General features: G+C 33.1%; 1 protein-coding gene and 1 pseudogene across 1 annotated transcript in view; both read left to right on the top strand.

Moving 5' to 3' along the window:
- Positions 1-24,358, top strand: part of DHX15 (DEAH-box helicase 15) — a 50,709-nt gene that overhangs the window by 21,308 nt on the left and 5,043 nt on the right. Inside the window, exons 4-11 of the mRNA XM_016154820.2 lie at positions 3,070-3,229; positions 4,617-4,835; positions 9,255-9,422; positions 15,968-16,054; positions 17,057-17,206; positions 17,634-17,742; positions 18,238-18,429; positions 21,324-21,446. Coding sequence (XP_016010306.1) covers positions 3,070-3,229; positions 4,617-4,835; positions 9,255-9,422; positions 15,968-16,054; positions 17,057-17,206; positions 17,634-17,742; positions 18,238-18,429; positions 21,324-21,446 — 1,208 coding nt within the window. The remainder of the gene's footprint in view (positions 1-3,069; positions 3,230-4,616; positions 4,836-9,254; positions 9,423-15,967; positions 16,055-17,056; positions 17,207-17,633; positions 17,743-18,237; positions 18,430-21,323; positions 21,447-24,358) is intronic.
- Positions 1,239-1,354, top strand: LOC118609231 (annotated as a pseudogene).

Genomic DNA, 24,358 nt, shown 5'->3' with positions numbered 1-24,358 from the left:
TAACTTGATTTGGACTGGTGTTTCTCATTTTTGCAAGCATCAGAATCACATGAAAGCTTGGTAGAACAGATTGCTATGCACCACCTTCAAAATTTCTGATTAAATAGGTCTGAAATGAGACCCAAGTTTTGTATTTCTAACCAGTTCCTAGGTGATGCAGATGACTTTTTAGGTGAGTCTGTCCCAAAACAGAAAAAAAAACTGTAGATAATAGGATACCCAGTAAAATGCAGACTTCGACTGTCCTGTGCAATTTTTTTTGCTAGACCATTATTGAAATTTCAAAATTATCTAATTACAGTTTTATTTTTGTGACACCCTATTCTTGTAACTTAGTAAAACTTGACTTGGGAAAAGGAAAATGGCTGTGGATTTTATAGGACCACCAGTTACTTGGTTCTGCCTTTTCTCTGTTTCAGGTACTTTTTTTTTTTCTTTTTTTTTTAAGAACAAAGAGCTTCATACATCTAACAGTACAACAGATCATCAGGTAGCTTTTTGTTATACATAAACACACACCCTGGGATTCTGAGGGAGAGTGTTAGTGTTAGGGACTCAGAATTGGAATTGGTACACTGATACCTAGTCTTTGTGTTCTTTGGTTTTGAGACCCTGAAAAAGTTAACTGCTAATATTGTTTTTTGTTTTGTTTTGTTTTGTTTTTTTCACTGTAAAAGCAACCAATCTGATTATATGTTTGAGTCCTTCCAACTATAAAAATACAATTTTTCCCGAAGCTCTTTCTATTGTACAAACGGCCATCTTTTTATTAACTGGTGATGCCAGGGGATAACTATAGCATCTCATGGAATTGGATCACTGGGTGAGGATCGGATTGAGTTGAGAAATGTCCAGGACTCTGGCCCTGGAACCTGGAAGTCAGTGTTTGGGCTCAGTTGACCTTTTAACTTAGTACATATACTAAACATAGTTGTTAATAAAACAAGGGAAATAATTTCATTAATCTAATTTTAGAATACCTATCTGCTATTTCTAACATTTCCCCTCTTAGAAGAATATAAAAAAATGAATATTAAGGTCAGCTCTCTTTGCCTTTGACTATCTCTACACCGTTGTGGTTGTCGAAGCTGGATTAGTATGAGGAGGAAAAAGATGAAAATAAAAAGGGTGCTTTTTAGAATGAGTTTTAGGATATGGTTTCATAGTGTAGCGATTAGGACGTCTGCTTTACATGCAGAAGTTCCTGGGTTCGCGCCCTGGTGGAGCCACAGTCCATGATCTACAGCTATACCACCCTGAACAAGCCTGATGTCTGATCTCGAAAGCTAAGCAGGGTCAGGCCTGGTTAGTACTTGGATGGGAGACCACCTAGGAAGACTAGGTGCTGTAGACGTAAATAATAATAATAAATAAATAATTTTAGAAAAGAAAATGAGTTTTAAGGAGTTGTCAAGTTAATGTCAGATATTTTATCAGTTGTGACATTATTCTCAATTTTACTGTGTGAAATTCTTGTGCATTTTAAAATCTATGAGAGTCTTATAAATTGGTGGCAGTTTGGTTGTCATTATGAATACTTGAACTGTACATATTGTTATTTCAAATAAATACTAAACCGTATATTGAGTTTATTTGCTAATTAAAATGCTTTCAAAAATATACTAGGATTCCATATTGAAATGAGTAGGCTTGTAAACTGAGAGGCAGGGCGTAAGTTTACTAGTAAACATTTAGCAAATATTTGGAAGAGTGACTTTTTTTTTTGGCAAAACAAATTTGTTTAATATAAGGAAGTTACTTACAAGCAGGTGAAACTGTATTATGTTTAATAATAATACAGAGATAATGTGCAAAAGGAGATAACGTGCAAAAGGATTGCCTATCTTATGTCAGTACTAATAATGGAAGGCAGGAGAAATTACCAAATGTCCCCAAATAGATCAAAGACTTTTCAAAGCAACTGGAGGCTATAACATAGCTGATTCATGCACTGTACTAACCTGTCATTAAGGCATTGAGTCATAGTTTAATTGGCATTTTTTCTTTCATGGTCTTAGTATAAAATAATCTTGCAGATAATGCTGTGTAGATTCCAGAAATGTGTTTAGGTGAAATAATGAGAATTCATTTCTCTTGTACACTGTCAATTTGCCGAATTTATTGCTCCAATAGATGGCATCAGGTAAAAATATCAAGTTGGTCCATGAAAGATCAGGTTAGACTAATTTATGAAAAATAGAGCCAAAATAGTGAAGTGATAAATGATGACTTCAGATTTTATACCACTTTTAAATTTGTAAATAAAATCATGGATTTGTATGTATCAAAATGAGTTGTGACTTCAGCATTTACAGACAGACTTTGTTTTGTTCTGTTGCCACACTGAGGATAGTTGTTTTGTATTCATGACAGTAGTAGCTGGAATGGAATGGACAGGAGATGGCTGACCCATTCAACCATTCTGCAAACCACCCTTCAGCTGAGTGCTTGGATTCCATATTAGCTGACTTCTCTTGAGCTATTCCTAAGCCTGGTTTCCTCCTCTTTGGTTCATTGATCTAGCTGATAATCATGTGGCTTTTCTCTTCCATATATATTTGTCAGCATTCTTTAGTACTAATGCTGCTCCTCATTCCATGAATATTTTTTTTTGTGCTGCTTTATGATCATTTCATTGAATTAGATGGGGCAGGGGAATGGGCATTTGCATGTAGTAACATTTTAATCATGGCGATGTTATAAAGCAACTTAAAATGGTTTCTTAGTTTTGTTTTGCAGGTTGAATATTTGTATGCTTCAGATTTTGCTTTGGCATTGGGTGAAACCATGTGATCATTGTATTTTGTAATTAGATTTGTTTTCTCAATGCATTTCAGTATTACAGTCACTTGTTAAGATCTGATAATGTATAGCTTGTTCGATATATACTCTTAAACTTTTTCTTGAAGCCTAATTTTGCAAATGATTTCAAAACAGTAGCACATTTGTCTTTAGGCAGAGTTTTAATTTTGACTAACCCAATGTTTTTGCGTTTCATTTTTATGTCATGAAGTTTAGTTTTAAAGTACCCTAAATGAAACTTGACCAGCACGTTCTTTGTGAATATAGGTACATGACTGATGGGATGTTACTTCGTGAAGCTATGAATGATCCCCTCCTGGAGCGTTATGGTGTAATAATTCTTGACGAGGCTCATGAAAGGACATTGGCTACAGATATTCTAATGGGTGTTCTAAAGGAAGTTGTAAGACAGAGATCAGATTTAAAGGTGAGGTAATTTCTTTTACTCATTTCATGAAATGTGTATATATAAAAAAGAACACATGCTGATCACTGATCAACAATAAAAAATAACCGCAAAAGAAGCAACCAATGAGCATCTACATTGGGTTTTTCCTAGTCTGCTTTGTCTTTGTTTTAGACTTTTAAGTATACTTGTACTTTTTAGTAATGTGTTTTTAAGCCAAATCTCTTCAATTTCTAACCTATCCAGATTTTAAAAATAAGCATGGTATTTTTGTAACCTTCCTGCTCACTCTACACTTTTAAGTACAGAGGCCTCCTTTAAGGATCAAATCTTTGTCCTTGTCCCAATACAAATACACTTATTATAATTGTAATGTCAGAGATGGGAATAACTATGTCCAGAACAACCCACACCTCAGAAATGCTTTTGCTTTAGCCTACTGGCTCGTTTTTTTGTTAATTACATTTGTACTCTGGCCAGTATTACTATGTTGATAAGGGCTTAAAGCAATGCACACACACACATAGCATTCATTAGAAAAACTCATTATATTAGTTTTTATGTTACAAGGAAATTTATACACTTGGTAGAAAGTCTGGGTCTTAAAAAAAAGTTGGTATCTGAGTATGTTTTTCTTTAAAAAATTAAATTATTCTTTTAAAGAATATATTTGAAGAACTGTATGAGTATTACCGTTATTAAACTTCATGAGCTATTGAAATTTTAGGGGAGAAACTCAAAAGTAGAAATTAACTCTATTGTAGACTGTTTTTTGGAGGGAGCCTTTTAATGGGTTATAGAATGTATGATTTACATAAAGAAAGGCAATTGCAGTCCTGCAGCCCTGTACCCGAGCAACCCTTTGTAGCTGCGGCTTTTTAAAAAGGAAATTTGTGTTCGTTTTAGGAATTTTTTTTCAAATAAGTCATGCTTATTAACGGTGAATTAGGATAAGGGAAAAGGTTTACATCTTTGTCACTGGTATTTTTGTGTTCATTTTTAGGTTTTTTTGGTGGAAGGGGATTTTCTTTCTGTTTTCCCCATAAGCAAGGTGGTGGTTGTGTTTCAATATATGTAGCAGTAATCATACTACACATTAATGATGTCTTTTGACAGTCCCTTTACTTTGTAACTTTATAAACTTTGGTTTTTACAGTATTATTTCATGAAGATAATATTGTAGTTTATTGGATATCAGGTTTATTTCTAACTTTAAAAAAAAATAACTTACTGCAGCTGTTTCTCTAAATTTAATTTTTTTAATTACAATTTATTAGTATGAAGACTTTTTTACGCTTCTTATAACTGGTATACATATAGAACAATAAACATTATTGTACTTGTTATTTTAAGACAGCATGAGAATCCTGTAAAGACAGCTTCAAATAATTTACTGTTTTCTCTTCAGGTTATAGTTATGAGTGCTACCCTAGATGCAGGAAAATTCCAGATTTACTTTGATAACTGTCCTCTTTTGACTATTCCTGGGCGTACACATCCTGTTGAGATCTTTTATACTCCTGAACCAGAGAGAGATTATCTTGAAGCAGCAATTCGAACAGTGATCCAGATCCATATGTGTGAAGAAGAGGAGGGAGATCTTCTGCTTTTCTTAACTGGTCAAGAGGTATTGTCATTATTTGCTTCATTATTTAGCCTTCAGCAAATTATTTCTGTTATACATCAGCTTTAATTTTAACAACTTGACAAATATTTTTATCCCAACATTTATTAAAGGTTTTTTTCAAACTGACTGTAAATGAAATACATAAACTTTTTTAACCATGTACTCTAATACCTTTTTATACCATTAGTGTTTATGTTTAAGCTAATTATCTTAATACTAAATGCTCTTAAGTAGCTGCATAAGTTCAGGAAAAGCTATCTGAATAAAAGATTTTATAAAGCCTTTTATGAGGTTTTCTTAGACCCTGGCATTTGCTCTAATAGGCTTTGTGAATTTTCTAGAATGTGCTTCACAAAATAACATACATGCAGATCACTTTACAAAACTTGCAGATTCCAATTTAAAGGTAAGGTAAGGCCTGAGATTCTGTATTCCTTACAAGCTTCCAAGTAAGGCTGAAGTTTTCAAGGGTCGAGTAGCGAAGTTTAAGAGCAGTGCTATTCCATTAGAACTTTCTTCGATGCTGGAAGTGTTCTCGTCGGTGCTATTCAATATGGTAGCCACCACCATCATAAGGCTTTTGAGTATTTGAAACATTGCTGGTGAGGAGGAACTACATTTTAATTTTACAGAATTCTAGTTAATTCAAACAAATAGCTACATGTGCTGACCTCCTGTTTTAGTTTTTTATGGCCCACTAGTTAAGAAATGTGTTTATATTTTTAAAGAGTTATAAATAAAAACAAAGAATATGCAACAAATGATATGTGGATGCAAAGCTTAAATACTTTGGCCCTTCTCAGTAAAAGGTCTGATCCATGCTCCTGAACACTTTTTTCCTTAAGTGTGATCAGTGGGCTATCTGCTGAGGGGCGGAGAGTTTGTTAAAATAAAGCAGGGTCTTGGTCCTTTTCCAGACTTGCTGAAACAGGTGGAATTTGAGGGTGAAATATAGGAATCTGCAACTTCCACAAGTTCTTTGGGCCATTCTTTTATTCCCTTAGGTTTAAAGTTCACTTCTCCCAAGGGATGTGGTAGCCAGTCTAAAACTTGGGGGACATTAATGACACCACTCTAAACAGTGTTGTGGGAAATAGCGCTAGTTAGTCCAGAGGTCTGTTGTTTGACCACCTGCTTCCATTGGAATGTGAACTTTTATTTGTGTTCAGTTTCTACAGACAGGCTTGATATATTATATTTGAGTAAATGTTAACTGCATTCAGAACTATAAATGTTGACTAATTTTTTTTGTCCATTTCTTCAGTTTCGTTTGTATGATTTATGATTTGTACCTCATTGGCCGTAGCTGCTTTTTTGTAGATCAAGATTTTTCAACCTCAACACTATGTTTTAGGCCAATTAATTCTTTGTTGTGGAGTGCCCCGTGCATTGTATTAACATCTCTGGACTTTACACATTAGATGCAGTGACACTCTTCCCCAGTTTGACAACCAAAAATGTCTACAAACATTGCTAAATGTTGCATAGAGGGGTTCATAATCTTTCCCAGTAGAAAATTAAACTTATTCTTTTGAGAAGTAAGATGTATTGCAAATTTAGTTTTACAGATAAATCTCTCTTGTTACTAGTTCTCCTTTTTTATGCATTTTGAATGAACAGATTTTTATACATTTTGTGTGTAAGAGTACCAAGTGCTTTTCTGATGGAATGTAAACTGAAGTAACCTGTAAATACATTGTTGTGGTATTTGTTTTGGCCTATTTCGTGTGGTCTTTATAAAAGTTTTTCATTTCTTCCAAAGCGCATAGCATATTTTCTTAAATGACTGTTTATAAGAGTTATTAGAATTCTGTCAGAAATTTCAAATGGCCTCATGGTGAGGACCCGAAAGGCTTGTCTATGAGTTAACTTCCTTAGTTGATATTTTGGCAACTATCCTATAGCTGAGGAAAAGAAGGGAGTAGTAAGTAAGCCCCATGGTTTTCAGCTATGAGCTACAGTGGTATTATATGTCAGTAAAGTGTCACTATAATTGTGAACTGGGTTTATATGTGTCCTGTTATGTTTTTAAATTCCCTTTATGTGGCAAGTCTTGAATTAGAAGACCTTTGGGGAGAAGAAGGTAGCAGATTTAATATATTTAGTTTTCATTGATTTTGTATAGTAGATAAAGATATGTAAAATAATTGTTTCTCAGGTTTTGACAATTTGTGTTTTTTTTTTTTTTTTTTTTTTTTGCTTAGTCAGTAAAATGGTAGATTCTGGGAATTTATTACTCATGTCTTCACAAATTTGAATAGCATCCATAAAATTTATTGTGAAATTTTTAAATGATTTTTTAAAGACCATATTACCATTTTGACCACTTTAACAATGGTGCTTCTATAGTTATCTGACAATTTGAGAGAGACTAGTGTTAATTAGTGAAAAGTTGGGAAAGATTTGAATTCTAGAATGTTTTATATGTTTTTTATATGTTGATGCTTAAAATCTGGACTTAAGTACTTAGGGGAGAGCTTCAACTACCAAATTAGATAAGAATTGTTGTAATTGAAATATCAATTGTAAATGCATACTTGGAGATATTAAAACCATTCTTTAAACAACACATTCTTTTATCTTTAATTTTTCTCAGTAAAATGTCTTTTCCACACGTAGTGAGTTCAGCCTCTTCAAATGAGTAGGGTCCACTAAAATTTACTAACAATATTTTTGGAACTGAAAGTCTAATCAAATCAGAAACTCCTGAACTTCTGTCTGAATTCTCAGTGTTGCTCATGACTTAGCAGATGGTTGCTTTTTGCTGATGGCTGTCAGTGACTTTTGTGGTCTTCTGAACTGGCAATGAGGACTTTATGGAAATTGGGTAAACTTTAGGGAAATTTTTTGCTGCAGTTTTAAAACAATCTTTAGAACCTTGTTTATATACAAATATAAGTGGTGTTTATAGATGTCTTTATATGCCATGAAGTAGTGATTTCATTTTTGCTCCATGTATACTTAGCAGATTGGATAGTCCAGTTCCAAGAAAGTTGAAATTATCTTCTTGTTAAAATTCTAGAATCTGCAAATGTACAACTTGGAGCACTTTATTTTCTAATGCTGTATATGAAATCTAGTTGTTTGGTGCCTTCTAATTTATTTTCCAGTCAAACATACTATTAAATTAACAAAATTGCAAGTATTCTGAATATTGGCTGCTATTTTTTCATTTTTTCTTTTAGGAAAAAAAAAATCTAATTTTGTATTTGCATACCAGCAGGGGGCATTCTAATCTAGATACAGCATTTAAAAGCAATTTTTTTCTTAAAATATCTTCCATTTGTTTTTGTTTTTTTTTTTCAGTGAATAACATTCTTTCATTTTCTTTTAGAAACTTTAGGTCTGAAAGAACTATTAACATGGAATTTTTAATATTTTCTATATCACAATTTTCAAGACCTTATCTGTTATTTAAGAAAAATAGTATGTTTGGAATAGATGACCAAAAAAAATTTTTTTCTTAAGTATCCAAGAACTTTGCGTTTTTTAACATGAAAAAAAAAAGTTGCACTTCGATTTAAAATCATTTAGAGTCAAGGAACATTATCCTAGTTTAATTAAAATATGGAATAAATGTATCTGATAATTTTTTTCATTTTGTAGAAATAATATTCTGTCTTTCGAATGAATGATAATTTCTTGATAAGGATAACTTCTGATTGAGTCTTTCATTGGACAGGCTGCCAAATCAGCCATTTAACATACTTCTGAGTTTAATTGAATTAATGCTTCAGTGAATTTAAAATATATCTCCCTCCTGATTTTTAAGTCATTTTGCCAACCCCTAGAGCCTCCACCTACCTCTGTGTTTTGCAGTCTTGAGTATTCATTATGTTCTTTCTTTAAACCCAGGTTGTATGCATATGTGTTAAAATAGTTTTCTGTGGTAGGGGAATTTTTGAAGATGTCCTCAAGTATTTGGGTCAGCCTACTTCTTAAAAATGTTGATAATACTGTAAAGGTGTTTGTTCTCATTAGGAACGGTGAAGCAAATCTTCCATATAATTGCATTAGTGATAACATGACATTAAAGCCTAATTGGCTTTTTAAAAAATCTAGCACATCAATTTCTTTTATAGCACATCAATTTCTTTTCGATTGTGAAAATCGAAAAGGTTACGACTACAGTTAAATATTCCTGGGTGAGAAATTTCAGTTTTAGTACAATTTGTTGAGAATTTATTAGGACATCCAACGTTAAGGAAAGGGGTACGGAATGAGTGCCAGTAGGCACTTGTATGTTTATTTGGCTACAGAAATCAGTTTCTTGGATTATTTTGGAAATCCCAATGAAATTCGCTAAATTAGTTTTGATTACTGAATTGAGAATGTGCTTCGTAGAACTAGGATTACGATGACTTAAAATGTTTCAGTGTGTATTTCTTTTGTTTTCAGACTCAAACTTTTATTTTGTAGGAAATTGATGAAGCCTGTAAGAGAATAAAACGTGAGGTTGATGATTTGGGCCCTGAAGTTGGTGACATTAAAATCATTCCATTGTATTCTACGCTCCCACCTCAGCAGCAGCAACGCATTTTTGAACCCCCGCCTCCAAAAAAACAGAATGGGGCAATTGGAAGAAAGGTAGCGTAGAAATGTTCTCTGTAAACATTTTGTATATATTGTGAGAATTGTCTTTGAGGTATCGAACTACATTGAATTACAGAGGACTAAGTTATGGGTGATTGCGAACTGGATTGTACAAAACAAAATAGTCTACATTTTAAAAGTCTAAAAAATGAATTTAGATGGAGTTTCGTATATAGTTTGACCTTAGAGAAAAAGTAGGTACTGCTTTTTCCACCCTTCAAAGAGTTCCCCTTGGTAAATGGCAAGTTGGTTACGGTAATTTAAGACGGAGAAGAGAGCCAAGTGCTGTCTTCTCCCCATTAAATCACTTGGCAAAAACTAAGCACTTTTTTCCTTAGTGCCTTGGCTTCTGTTTAGAATTTTCTTTAAGATCTAACCAAATGTCATCTATAGGTATAAAATGTTTCCTGCACAGCTCTCTAATAGTAGCACAGTTAGCAGATTACACTGCATAAGTATGTGGGTTTCCTGAGGGCAGGAACTGGATCTTTTTGGTATATGTGTGTGCTTGGCACAGGAAGGGAGCAAGGCGTTTCCAGCCCTGTTTCTGGGCACTTTGTTGGGACGGGATGGAGATCATCGTTCCAGTTTGAAACTATGCAGCTACGTTTTTATTTTTTTAAGAGATAGGGATTCTAATAGAGTCTTTGAAAAATAAGATTGCATTGTTTGAAAAGGATTGAAAACGACTAAAAGAAGAGCGGCATTGACATTTTTAAAGCTCAGCCATTGATTAAGTTAGAGCTGTATGTGAATTTTAGTAAATATCTTAATCTCTGGTTTTAAAGTTCTCATTTTCTTTTTTTTGAGATGGGTATAATTCATTACCTTCATACCTTGGGGGATGATTGTTAAGGATTAAGCTTGGTGTATACAGGTATTAACATATCTAGAACAAACTAGCCTCTCATAGTATCCATTATAAATTTTAAATTTATATGTTTAGAAAGAAATCTTAACCTGAAATATTACTCATTTGTGAGGTACTTGTCAGTCAGATTTGGAATCTGTTGCTTTTCTTATTTCTGTATATCTTTTATCATATTTTTAATGATTTGAAAAAATGACATTAAAGATATTTATCTGTATCATGGCTAATTAATTTTTTACATGGCTGTGTAAAAGTTACATGAACCAAGAATATTTTTCAAATGAAAAAATTTACTGAATGGATATGCAACACCAGCCTAGTGGATTATAAATTCACAGGCAATAGGAAAAAAATCGGTTTTTGAATTTTTCATAGATCAACAAGAGTAGTGAATGCCTTAAAAAATAGTCTTATCCTAGCTTCATTATGTTGAACTTTCCAATTATTTTCATGGCATTGTGTCTAGAACAATTAAAAACATTTTTCTCCTATTTATTTGCATTCCGAACTTTGGGGAATACTTGAAATTTTAAGGGATACATTTGGTATTCAGTTTTGAAGTTCATTTGTTGACTGAAAAGTGCTAATTCTTTCTGAAGTTTTAGCTTGATTCTGTCTCAATAGATGTATATAAAACAGCAATTTCTTAAAACATTTCTGTAGTAAAGAGGCGTTAATGCATCCTCCAGGCAGAGGATTTGTCTTGAAATCGTATATGTATATCTGGATTTGTTTTTATTTTAAAATGGTGTTTTTACGATTGAGTAAAATTGGCATATTGTCAGATTTATTATGTCTCCATGTGGTTCTCTTCTATTTTAAGTTACTTTGAGCTATATGAACCCACATTTATTAAAACTTAATTTTACATGTGAGCCGCCCTTTGCTTTGTTTATTTAGGTGCCAATTCAATACATGATATGTTTCATAGAATCTACAGCTTAAACCCATGGAGCCGAATTAGTTTTTAACTTTTTGTGTTCTTGTAAATCCTAAAGATTTTGAGGAATAGTCTTCACTGTAAAGAATGAATGATTCTTCAGCAGCTCATTATAATGTAGATGAGGGGGGGATCATTGGAATCCCCATTCTTGGGCTTACCATGGCTTTTAATTCTGAATCAGAATTAAGGGTCACAGTACCCCTTCATTATCCGTTAATGCTACTTCATTCAGCTAAAACTACAGGACTTCTTGCTGGGAAATCATGTTACCTCTTGGCATTAGTCAGCTTCATCTTAGAGGTTGAGAAGAGCACTGTCATAGACTCCCTGGATATTCTAAAGAGAGGGTTGACTTCCTTGGCATTTGATACATCATTCTTATTTCAAGGAAAAACACTTTGAAGTCAGTGTTTAAGGGAAAATGAAAATTTTTTATGGAAGGCTGGTTCTTACAGGAGGATTTGTTCATCGAATCATATATTTTTGATGCTGGATAGTGAAGCTGCTTGGAAGGAGGTAGGAGTGCCAGTTGAAAACCTAGGCTAGCTAAAACGTGCTGGCCAAGCACTGACTGGCAAGCAGGTGAGCAGGTGACCATCAGCCCCAAGGCCTGCCTGGCCCAGACTGAATGAGAGAAGGGGTTGGTGGGAATGCGGGGAAGGAGGAAGGGTAAGAAGGTGCGCACAGCATTTCTGAAGGAAAGCGAGCAGATACCAGAACAGGAAAAATTGGCATTCAGTTGCCGTTTCCCCTGTTGTTAACAAATGTCACAACCAATAATATCCTGTCCACCTTATAAAACAAAGGACTGGAGGCCAAGGCGATCCTTTGTCATGAATTTATTAAACATTACTGTGCCATTATTAGAATGGGGTGTTTATTCAACAATGTTAATTGTTGCTGATTGACATTCACAATTAATTTAAAATTATATTGGATTCGGGATATACTTTTTATTTCCAGTTATGAAAAACAAAATCAGTCTGATTCATTTTTTGTTAAATCGTTTATGTATTTTGTTCTAGTACATGGATAATAGCTAGTATAGAGTAGAATATAATTAGTATTGAAAGGTTTGGAACAAAAAGAATATATATAGTAGTCTTGAAAAGTCCTAACAAAATAATCGTAATTCTGTATTGCTTTATGTTTGATGGGTACCTTTTTTGTTATTCCTCATTGTATTAATTTATACAAAATAGAGTTTATAATTTGTGGTGAAACTAATAAAGCTTTTTAGTATTAAATTTTTAAAATGTAGCCTATAAAAATTTATGGTCATTTGGGGTCTTAATTAGCATTCCTTTAAAAAGTTACTTATTACCTTTTAGGTCTATTTTTAATGTAGCACTAATAGTGAACTACTTCACGATTTTAATGATTAAGAAAGGATGAGAATGCCATACATGTATTTATGTGAGGAGTAGATAATTTTACCAGTTTTGATAATTCTTGACTTTTTTCAAGTATTTGATTATAAGCTGCAGCATTTTTGTACATGCTTTGAAGTTTACTCAACAATCACTTCTATGTATTTTTTGACTAAGTCATAATTGCTGTGTTATGAGTTTGCTGTTAGTAAAATCTAGCAACTGTTCTTTGATTTTATTTAGTTTTCATTAATTTTGTCCATACAAATAGCTGATTTTTCTGTAGCTTATGTTATAGATTACTAATTAACATAGCTCAGAGCATACATTGCTCAATAGAAAGCAGAAATGGCCTTTGTGGAAATGGTTCTGTAGTTTTAAAGAGGACTTAATGATCCACTGTCTGAAGATAGTGCGGTACTGCAGGGATATTTATAAACAAGTAAGTTAATATTGATACTGAATTGGAGACTCCCTCAGAGTTTCTTGGGGCCTAAAAATCCAAACTAGTTTAACCTAAGTGCATTAGTGTGTCCAAATAGAATTCAGGTAGAGCAACTCATGTATGCTAAGTTCTACTACTTCAAGTGGAATTTTTGAAATAAAAGTAGACTCTAATAGCATAGTATAGAGGGGGAAGGGAACAAATCTAGCAAACTTAACATATAAAAAGATAAAATTGGCAAGAATATCAAACTTTTTGCCATGGGGTTTATCATATATTTAGGGTTATTTGCTTGAAATAGTTACTCGGTCAATGAGGCTTGAACACTTAATGCCCAGTTAGAATCTATAAAGTTTGTACCATTTACATATATATATATATTCCAGTTCGTCCCTTGACAAATGTGTTTTGACCAGTTCCTTATTAGATCATGTGCTGCTTACATCTAGAACACACTTAAAGCTTGCCTCTCCCCACTGTTAAGATTTCAAGGCAGTGTAATAACTTTTATCATCTCATATATTTGTCTGTTCTTTTGCATTATGTGTGTGTGTATGTTTTATTTAGCCTTAGCTAATAGTATTTCTCTGGCTCTAGTGGTAGAGTCATTAGAAGACATACCCTCAAGGTCATAAAATACGTTGCATAACTTTTCCTTCTTCTTGTCCCAAAACTTACAGTCATGGTTTCAGAACCCTGCCCCTTTTCTTGTGGTATAGACATTTTAGTAATTAAATCAGTACAGTAGATAGGTTCTACTCAAAACATTTTTCATTACCATAAAACTTCTTAACCAGTTTACTTTTAGTCTTTGGAAAAAGCCCAAAGACCATGCTTCTCTAAGGTTGTTTTTAACACTTGTATTTTGGAATTTAAGTTTCAGATGCAGAATACTTAGTAATGACATGGACTTGCCAAGTTGGCATGATCTCCTGATTCTTAAACACTTGTAGAATCACACATCCTCACCTTATAACTATTTAATAATTTGTCTCACAAACACAAAGAAAACACATGCACACCAAATGAAATTATTCTGTGAGGAGAAATTATTCTAAAATAACTGAAGAGTTGATCACATCAATAAATTCTTAATCACATTGACTGTATTCTATTCTAGAAGAATAATGTATAATGTATCTTTTCCAGAAAAACTTTTAAAAAATAATTTTTTTACTGTCCTAAAGATCTGTCCAGAACTATTCACAGTTTTCATCCCACAATTCCAGAAAACCAGACCTCTTGTATAATCTCAAGCATGCATTAGTCTCCATTTAATTTGTAATTCCATATTCAGTATCTAATTTCTTTTTTTACAATCTCATTTTAGCTAGACTAAGAGTTATAAAAGAAAATGGAAGCTTGGTGATGTTAAAACTTTTCCACTATTACTTAGCTACTCAGGTTTGATTACTGACTCTGCTACTACTCCTAAATTCATTGCTTTTACAACACACTCTCTGTAAGAATATTAAACTCAGGTTATATTTCTTTAAATTCACCCATCAACTTGATAGGCCTTATTTACGTTTGCTTTGGTTCTGTTTATTGACCATGTCATCTAAATGTTCTGAATAATGGATTTCAGTAACGTCAAACCATCTCTGATTTCTTAGCCGTTTTCTCATTAGCAGTCTTCAACTGACCAATGCAAAAAAGAAGTATTTTGTTTCTAGACATGTAAATGATTCTAAGATAATATCTTGCTAGTGATTTTCCAGTATGTTTTTAAAAATTTCCAAGATTTCCTGTTACTGTGAGTTCTTTTTGTTTCTTACACGTGCCTGTGGGCATTGCCTATATGTTCTTGTTTAAGCCGAGCAGTCTGTTTGTTAGCGTTTGTCTCTGCTCTTATGAATAGATCCCATCTTACCTTTAATACCTCTCCTCAATGCCATTTTCTCAGGAAGCTTTTTTTGTTTTTGCTGTGGAAGTAAATCCATTTTAAATCTCACAGGGAATCTTTAGTGTCATTTACACTTTTTCTCCATGTCTAATCTTCCTTTACAAACCATAAAAGCTATAAGAGTAGATTCTGTATCTGATTTATCTTCTGTGTCAACTGCTCGCGTATACAGTCATCTCCTCCTTAATGGCAGTAATCTTTTCCTGAAAATCAGGTGTTCTGAGAAAAGATACTAATGAGGATCTCGTTTTCCCATTGTTTAAATAGGGAAAAATTATGTGGCATGCTATTCTTAAAACCCTAACCAATTTCATAAAACATCTCAAATATAGTAAAACAATGACATAAAAAAGCAAGATATCATTAATATGTAATTGCTTTAAACATTATCCCTGTCAATAAAAAGTTCAACTGATTCTTAATAATTGTTTGGTATGCAGCGGCACATTACATGTCATCTCTTTTGAGATTGTATACTTTCTGAAACGTATGCATTGATTCTCACAATCTGCCAGTTCTTGGATTATAACTTGAGATTTTCCCCCTACATGCCATTTTGTTTAAAATTCTGAATTGTGTTCTGGTGATACACAGTTTTCCCATGTAAATATTGCCTGAAAGTACTGAAAGATAGATATGTTGTGCGCAATTTGGATATTAACCAGGAAGTGTTCAATCAGGGAGACATTTTGTAAGCTCATGTTGCTTTATTGATATTTTTCTTTTGATGTTATCCTTCTGTGTGAACAATCAAAACATAATGTGGTTGAGTGATAACCTGAAGTAATAATCTTTGTTGAAAAGGAAGTTACTAAGATGAGGTAAATAAAATTTCGAATTCTTAAAATATTAGTATTTTTATAGGATTGGCTGTTGAAGAGCAAACCTTATTTCTAGTGTATTTACTGTATCGAAATTTGATGTTAGTGAAAGTTAATGGCTAATCTTACTGTCATTTGAATTATACTTGTAATATAATTTATATAATGCTTATTTCTAAACAGGTAGTTGTGTCAACTAACATTGCAGAGACATCTTTGACAATAGATGGTGTGGTATTTGTGATTGATCCTGGATTTGCAAAACAAAAGGTACATATTTTAGCACAGTAGTCACATGGTTTATAAATTAGTGTTAGCTTAACAGTACTTAACTGCCTACTCATTTAATGACTGAAGTTAACTTTTTAGAAGTATTTTTCTGTCTTTTCGTTTTTAGACTTCTGCAATATGAACTCTGTATTCTAGCTGGCTCTCACATATTAAGCCCATGTTTAATGTTTAATCTTAGGCTTTTTTTTTTTTAAGGTTTTATTTTTTTTTTAAGGTTGCATTTTCTGTGTTTCTGTATAATAATGGTGTATATTTTGGTTTGTATGTTATGTTTAAGGAATATAAGGGTAAAAATAATAATAGAGCGTTATCATCCTTGCAGATCAGTTATTCAACTAGAGTTCCTAGTATGTGCCAGTTATAGTATTCGAAAAAAGGTATTATGTTAACCTCTAGTTTAATAGTACTGAATATCAAGCACTTGTTAAATAAAGTGACTACTGAACAAATACTGTATGTTTTATTATTTTAAAAAATCTTTGTTTACATTTTATAGACATAATTGGGAGAATTCATTATATATAGTGTTCATGCTTTTGATGGTCCCTTTAAACTGAAAGGATGTAACTGACTACTTCTCTGGGCCAAGTTTAAAATATTTTTCTTGATGCCCACTCAGGATATCAGGTGTTGGAATTGGCAGGCTCTTATCAGGCAGAAGCCTTTAGCACTATCCACGATTTAAAAACAAGGTAAAACTGGTAGAAGAACTGGAATTATTTTAAATTAGGAAGAGCAAAGGTGATCAGCATGTTAGATAAGAGCTTTTTCATGTTAGCTCGAGTCTGTTGGAATTACGGAGTCAGAATTTCTGAAAGAAGGTTAAGGCATAAGGGTGACATTCTCTGTGGCAATATGATTTGTGATAATCATCAATACATTAATTTGGGAATTAGCTGTTGGCTTTGAGTACTTCCGTTAGATCACAGTTTTGTGTTTAATTGAAGAAGAATCATTCTTCTGTTATTTCCATTCTAATAGGTGTACAATCCTCGAATCAGAGTTGAGTCCCTTTTGGTGACAGCAATTAGTAAAGCTTCAGCTCAACAAAGGGCTGGTAGAGCTGGACGTACCAGACCTGGGAAATGCTTCAGACTTTACACAGAGAAAGCTTATAAAACAGAAATGCAGGTATGAGGTTTTACTCTGTTCTTTCTATGTGTTGAGAAGATTTAAGTTGAATTTGTTACCAGAAGAAAATGCCTTTATTTACTTCATTTTACCTTTTGGCAACTTAAGCTCCTTTGTTTTTTTCTGAGTTGGGTTTTTTGTTTGTTTGTTTATTTGTTTGTTTTATGGTAATCTACCAGCACAACTCTTGTTACAGTCTGAAGTTGAGCTGGACAGCAGCAGTGACATTTTGAGCTCTATAAAGATAGTTCACAGAAAGTCCTTTCGAGTCTGTTCCACAATATTTTTCTCATCTGGTTCAGTGGTGTAGAAGTAATGCCAAAGTAAATAAATAGCTAAGGAGGCAGAGAACAGATACGTTTTGTTTTCTGGAGCCAGAGGATTAAAGAGTATTCAACAGAACAAACATTTTTGTTTTTTTTGCTAGGATAACACCTATCCTGAGATTTTGCGTTCTAATTTAGGATCAGTTGTGTTACAGTTGAAGAAACTTGGTATTGATGATTTGGTGCATTTTGATTTTATGGATCCACCAGGTATGAATTCTCAACATATTTTATCAAACCTTTTAACCAAAATTGACACTCTTTCTCTGTCCTGTCTAGTACATATATATTAAAAGCCTGTTACCTTTTTCTTCCAGTAAGCATCAAAATAAGTCCTATGTGTTAGCATTAAAACTATAAGGGTGACAATTATGTGCAAATTTTTCTTTAGAATAATTAAATTATTCTAGGAATTATTGAGTGGGCATGGACTATGAGAAACTTTCCAATTTTTTTAAGAAATATTTTGAAAAATACATTATCGAATAAACAGGAAGATGACAATTTTATATAATATACAGGAATATTTTGCAATTCATATGATTCATCGTTTGCTAGATCTCTGTAATAGAGTTTGATGACAGTTTGAGATTTTAGTTTGACCCACCGTAGAATTAAAAATGAGATGGCTTATAATAGTTTTTACTTTTTCAGATTTTTGCTTGCTAAAGGCAGTTTGTCTAATAGATTGTCTTTTCTCCCTAGCTCCTGAAACTCTGATGAGAGCTCTAGAACTTTTGAATTATCTGGCTGCTTTAAATGATGATGGAGATCTGACTGAATTGGGATCCATGATGGCAGAGTTTCCTCTAGATCCACAGCTCGCTAAAATGGTTATTGCAAGTTGTGACTACAACTGTTCTAATGAGGTCCTATCTATTACTGCTATGTTGTCAGGTAATAGAGGGAAAGGAACTAAAAACCCAGCTCTTCAAAGTTTGGGTGGACTTCACTTTTGGTTTTCTTTTTTAATATTTAGCATGATAGTGCATTTTATAGGTGGTTTTGAGGAACTCATTTTGTTTCCTAAATATCTTGTAAATAACTTCATAACGACATAGTATTTAGAAAAATAAAGTAAGTCATTGTACACAAAATATAGTAAAAACATTGGCTCTCTTGAGTGCAAATAAAAATTTCAGTAAGAAGTAAGTCTGAACACCATTGTTAACTGAGTTCTTTAAGTAGGCCCTTCAGTTTTATGGTTTATTACTGACAGTACCAGAAGAACTTTGTTCTAGTACTTGGCACTATTGAAGTGAGCCTGAGAGACACCCAAACTATTATTTAAAGTAAACTTTTCCTACCTATATAAATATGTATTCCAGTGGCAGTCAAACATGAATTTCAAGCTTAGTATTAAATAAATAGAACTAGTAATGTATAATTTAGGCTTAAAATCTAATCTGATGATAATTTTTTTTTTTAAATAGAAGAAAGATACTTGATAAAAAACATACACCTAATAGATAAAATTGCTAATTTTGAAAACTGGAACATTAAGCTGAACAAGTAGTGCTGTTTTAGTAGCCATAAACTTAGTCCACAATGAATGGTAACTTGAAAGTTACGCTTTCCAAAAAGAAGAAATGTTGTTAATACACAAATGTACACCGATTCTCCTAGCTGAACCTAGAGTTTTTATTGACTATCGAAGTACTCTATAATTACTAGTTTTAGTACTGGGGAGAATTGATTTCCAGTTGCAGAGTGGTTTATTGGTCTTAATTATAATGTAATGCCTCAAATAATTCAAAATCTGAAATGGAATTAGAGAATAAATTGAAAAGTTTCTAAATATAAAAACTTTGGCCTAGTTTAGATGTTCGGTATATGTTAATGGTGTGAATTTCTTCTTTAAGAACTAGCTAAAATGTTTTTTGCAGAGTTATGACTGATCAGACTCAGAGCAGATGGGCAGGGCAGTGTATCGAATTATTTTAATTAAATTGTAGTCTCACTTGCGGAGGTGGTGGTAGGTTGTTGTCTGCCTTTCTTACATGTTGTTTGTTAGATTTCCCAGTCGTGCTTACCCCAAGATTTTAGTTTTTAGAGAAAGTATAGGGCAGGAGTTTAACAGATTGTGTATTTATCTGCCTAGTTTTTTTTTTTTTTTCCCCAAGTTCTCTTATCAGGCATATTGTATAAATTACTATTGTTTGAGTTTAGAATGTTAGTCCCTTAAAAATTGGTCATGGTGATGCAGTTGAAATCTTCCAGCTGCATGTCTTATTTGTATTTGTAATAGAAGTTCTGCCAAACATAGGGTATACTGGTCATTCATTATCTTTAGCACATTAAGAGAGTGAATAGTTATATGCAGCAGTTATTAAGCATGACATTTATAGTGGAAAATGTTGAAGGGCGAGGAAGAAGTCATGGAACAAAAAGGTTATTGAGCTCGTAATGCTTTGTTTTCCATTTAAATAGTTTCTGAAGTTTTCAGGTCCTGATATAAATAGTGCACATCAGAGGCCTTAAAGAGTACTACTTATTCCCACTAATCACTGTTAGCTAGTTCACATTAACTTTCACAGCTATGAGAGGTTTCTGTACTTGTATGAATTACTTGCTTCAGTTACATTAAGCAAGACTTTTAAAATTTACTGTGATCATGTGTCATTGTCTCTCTTTGGCTTCTTTGGCATCTTTAAAGGGGAAACTGTGTGGGAAAGAGTAATTTGATACTGTATATGATTTCATTGTTGATTATTCCCATTATCTTCTATCTGAACTTATAATTTATAATTTTTTGAATTGACAAGGTTTTAACAGCTTTAAAAATGTGTTGACAAAGTCCCAAGCTGTTAAGTATTTTTATTTTCATATTGCTTTTATGACTATGGAATTGCTAAAGTAAATTAAGGAAAGTTGTATTTCAAAAACTGTAGTGCACGCTTTGTAAAACTTAAAGTTTTATGTGAATTAATATCGAGGCTCTAAACAAATACTGGAGTTAAGCATATTTTGATGACCCTTGAAATAATGACTGTTTCAGACTAATTGTCAACTTTTTAATATTGGATTTTGCTTTTATATTGAGGTTTCGATTCAAATAACATTTTTTTTTTAAACTTGGGACTTTATATACTAATCTTTTTATTAAAATGCTGAAAAATTAGGCTGAATATCCCCAGCCTTTTTTGAATTTTCTTAATTCAAAGGCGGTTTAACCTTCCACCACTACTGCTATCATCAGAACCCAAGATCTCATGATATTTTTTATGTTTACATATGCTTCTGCTCACCGGTGCTAATAGTGATACCCACCAGTTGGTAATAGCCACACACTAAGGAAAAATATTGCAGTAGAAATGTGACAGTAGACTGGTTGGAGAGTTGTTTTTAGCCCTGCAGTGGGCAAGTGTAGCTTTATAACCTTCATGGCCATTCAGTGGATTCAATGGATGGCCTTTTGAAAAATTACACTTAGCTAAAAGGCTATTGACACCATCATTCTGGTTATTGGTAGAGCTATCAGCACTGGTTTTTGAAATAAGTTGAGCTTTCTAGTATCTTGATGGCCTTCAGAATAGCTGTTTTGATGCCTACTTATAGATCTAGTTAAAATAATCAGGTACTCTGTAGCTTTGAAACCCTCTTGTCTTACAGATGTGGTTAGGTGTTGATGTACCAAATCAAGGTAGTAAACAGTCCAAGATGCAGTTGGAGGCCATCCTGCCCTGCCCTATGCTCTGTGAACTGACCTAGCTAGGCCTTGTTCCTCTATCTGTGAATGCGTGACTCATCGATATGGGCGTTTGTGTTGGGCCCATACCAACCTTGTTTAGTCCCACAGTGTTTTGTTCGCCCCACGGAGGCCAAGAAAGCCGCAGATGAGGCCAAGATGAGATTTGCCCACATTGATGGAGATCATCTGACACTGCTGAATGTCTACCACGCTTTTAAACAAAGTGAGTATGAGTTAGATTCAAGGCATTCTTTGTCTAAATGTCACATGCATCATATAAGATTCTTTTTCCTCTCACTTTCATTTATTATTTGTGACAATTTTATATTAGAAACCCAGAGGTGCTTTAGAAAAAACTCCTGACTAGCATTTAAGATAGAAATTGCCCATGTTTTTTAAAGTTTTACCTTTATATTTGGGGTTGGGGCACTGATTTTAGGAAGCTTGAAAATACAGGACAGTAAAAATGAAATACTTGTATAAAATTTACCTCTAACATAGTGATTGATATACTTTCTTATTTCTATAAAGTTTATATTTTTTGTAAATAGTTTTATATCATTTTATAGGATCATTACTGTAATATTTTTACATAAAAGTAAAAACTAAATAAAAAAATGGGCAACGAAGATGATTATTCTCATTCAGGCTACAGTGGTCTGTAAATTCCCATGAGGGACAAAATTTGACTCTTCAAGAAATGCATTATTATTGAGGGTTACCAAACTGTCACCTATGTAATTGGCAAAGGTCAAAAAAAAAAAAAACTGTACAGGTGGGATTAGTGGAACAATCATACAACAGAGGTAGAAATATAAATTGTTGTCACCTTTATGGACAGCAGATTTTATATGATTAAGAACCTTAACAAATTCATACCCTTTGCAGAAGTAATCTATGAAATATCTTTTAGTATTTTGTGAACACATATGATTAAAGATTTTTGTCCCAGAATTATTTATGATAGTAAAAAAAATGGAGACTACTTAAATGCCCACCAGTAGAAAGGTGGTGCAGTGACATGCTATAGCCACGTGATATTTTAGCTTTAAATCATGTTTTTAGAGAATATTTAATGTGAAAAATATTTTTCATTTAGTTGAGAGGAAAACTTAAAAGATAAAAAACGCAGAAATAACTGCAACAGGTTCTGAAAGTGTTTTATTTCTACTTATCAGATAGATGATATACAACCTGTTGGATGACATGCAAAGACTGATAGCCCTACATCATCATCTCTTTTACCAAAAATGAGGGTTCTCAGTCACTCTTGAATTTGTGGTTTCTGTTAATAAAGAAATTAGTAGCCTTATTAATAACATTGACGTTCACATTTTGCACCTGTTTTATTTGCAACTCATTTTTATTGTAAAAATCCTATTTACACTTCTAAAATAGTCTGTTCACTTTGGCACATCTCTGTGGAAATGATGGTGGATTTATTCATCTCCGGGTCCAAAAAGTGTTTGAGGGCCAATATGTGAAGCAAAGAGCATAGCAGCCAAGGTTTTGCACATCTGTGTTTTATCTATGACCCCTGGTATTGGTTGACTAGAATTTATGAATATCAGGTATGAAAAAGTGTGGAATCCTTCTCTCTCCGGGTCTTACAAATTTGGGGTCAGATAAGGGAGGGAAATGAAAAGATTGAGAAACCAAGAGATAACGGTCAAGACACAAGTTTACCTCAGAACATTTATTTTATCTCTTGTGCCTGAAGTACCAGTAATGCATGATATTAAAGACTTCATCCCTGATAGGACAGGTCATTTCAAGAAATGTATATTCCTGTTGTGTGCTAAACTATCATACTGGTTGATACTAGGTGACTATTAGACATAGAACCTGTTAGGCTGATAACTGTTGTAAAGGGAAGGCCTTGAGAAGGAGCCAAGGTTCACATCCATCTTGGTTGTCAGAACCCTTTGATATTAGTAAGATACTATTCACGTGGAAATCAGAAAATTATAAAGGAACAGAATAGGGTTTTTTGGGTTTTTTTTTTACCCTTGTACTCTCACAAGACATTTTAATTCTTTTAAAATTAAGAGATTATATTTTATCATAAAGCTTTTAACTAGCATAGAAGTGTATTTCAATTTAAAAATTGTAATGAAAATAAAATTTAGGATTGATGTTAGGACTATTTTGATTTTAAGTATAAATGTAACGTGCAATTTTTAAAATTAGAGGAATTTAAGATTTTAAAAGGATAAAGACTACGAAATAATGCTTGTCTTATGCACGCATTTAATAGTTGGGAGCTTTCTGTGAAAATGTAGAACAGTAGATATCTGTGGAAGCTTTATCCTACCCCTAAGTAGGTCTGGGACTGAGAAGAAGCGTCACGAGTTAGAATGGTAGCGTCCACTCACTAGCACTAACATCAGATTTGTAGATTTAATACAATTTGTTTAAATAACACTTGAAAAGCAAAACTAGATTTAAGTTATTTTGCAATGCCTTAATTTCTATACTTTAGATCTTAAGTGTAGTATACTGTACTGGTGAGAAATATATACCCCGAATTATTTTAGTATAAGGTTCCTGTTTTTAGATTTTATCCCTCCCATTTATTATTTCTTAGGATAAAATCCAATAGTTCTGTATATCTTGACAACTTAAATTTGTCATTTTGTTACTCTTTTGTATATTCTAAAACTTTAGAACCTCAGAAAAGCTACACTCCAGAGTGCAGATCAACAACACTTTTCAAAAATCCCCTTTTCCTCTTGTCTCAATTTCAGCATTTTCATTGCCTTTGAGCTTGTTACAGAGATAAGCAAAAATAGCTCTAAAGCATACTTTCTTCCTTTTTCATCTCTGGAAGATACTCAGTGCTTTGTTCTAAATGTCAGTAACTTCAGATGGATACTTTTATTTCTCATTCTTGATCGGTTAATTAATGGATGTTTTAACACATCAGTTCTTTAAAGAATCATTTTACTACTCCACCTGTCCACCGGCCCTGTTTATGAAATATGGCTATATTTTGTAATTGGTAAACATTTGTTAATACATTTGTTGTTCCTCTGAAGAGCTATAAAGAAAACATGCATTATAATAGAATCCTAAAACCAAAGAGAAAAAAATAAAAGGTTAAAAGTTAATGTGTATCACAGTAGCTGGAGAAGG

The sequence above is a fragment of the Rousettus aegyptiacus genome, unplaced genomic scaffold (assembly GCF_014176215.1).
Source record: "Rousettus aegyptiacus isolate mRouAeg1 unplaced genomic scaffold, mRouAeg1.p scaffold_m13_p_10, whole genome shotgun sequence".
Classification (NCBI taxonomy): Eukaryota; Metazoa; Chordata; class Mammalia; order Chiroptera; family Pteropodidae; genus Rousettus; species Rousettus aegyptiacus.
The sequence above is the reverse complement of the archived record's forward strand: the minus strand, read 5'-3'. Positions and strand labels throughout refer to the sequence as shown.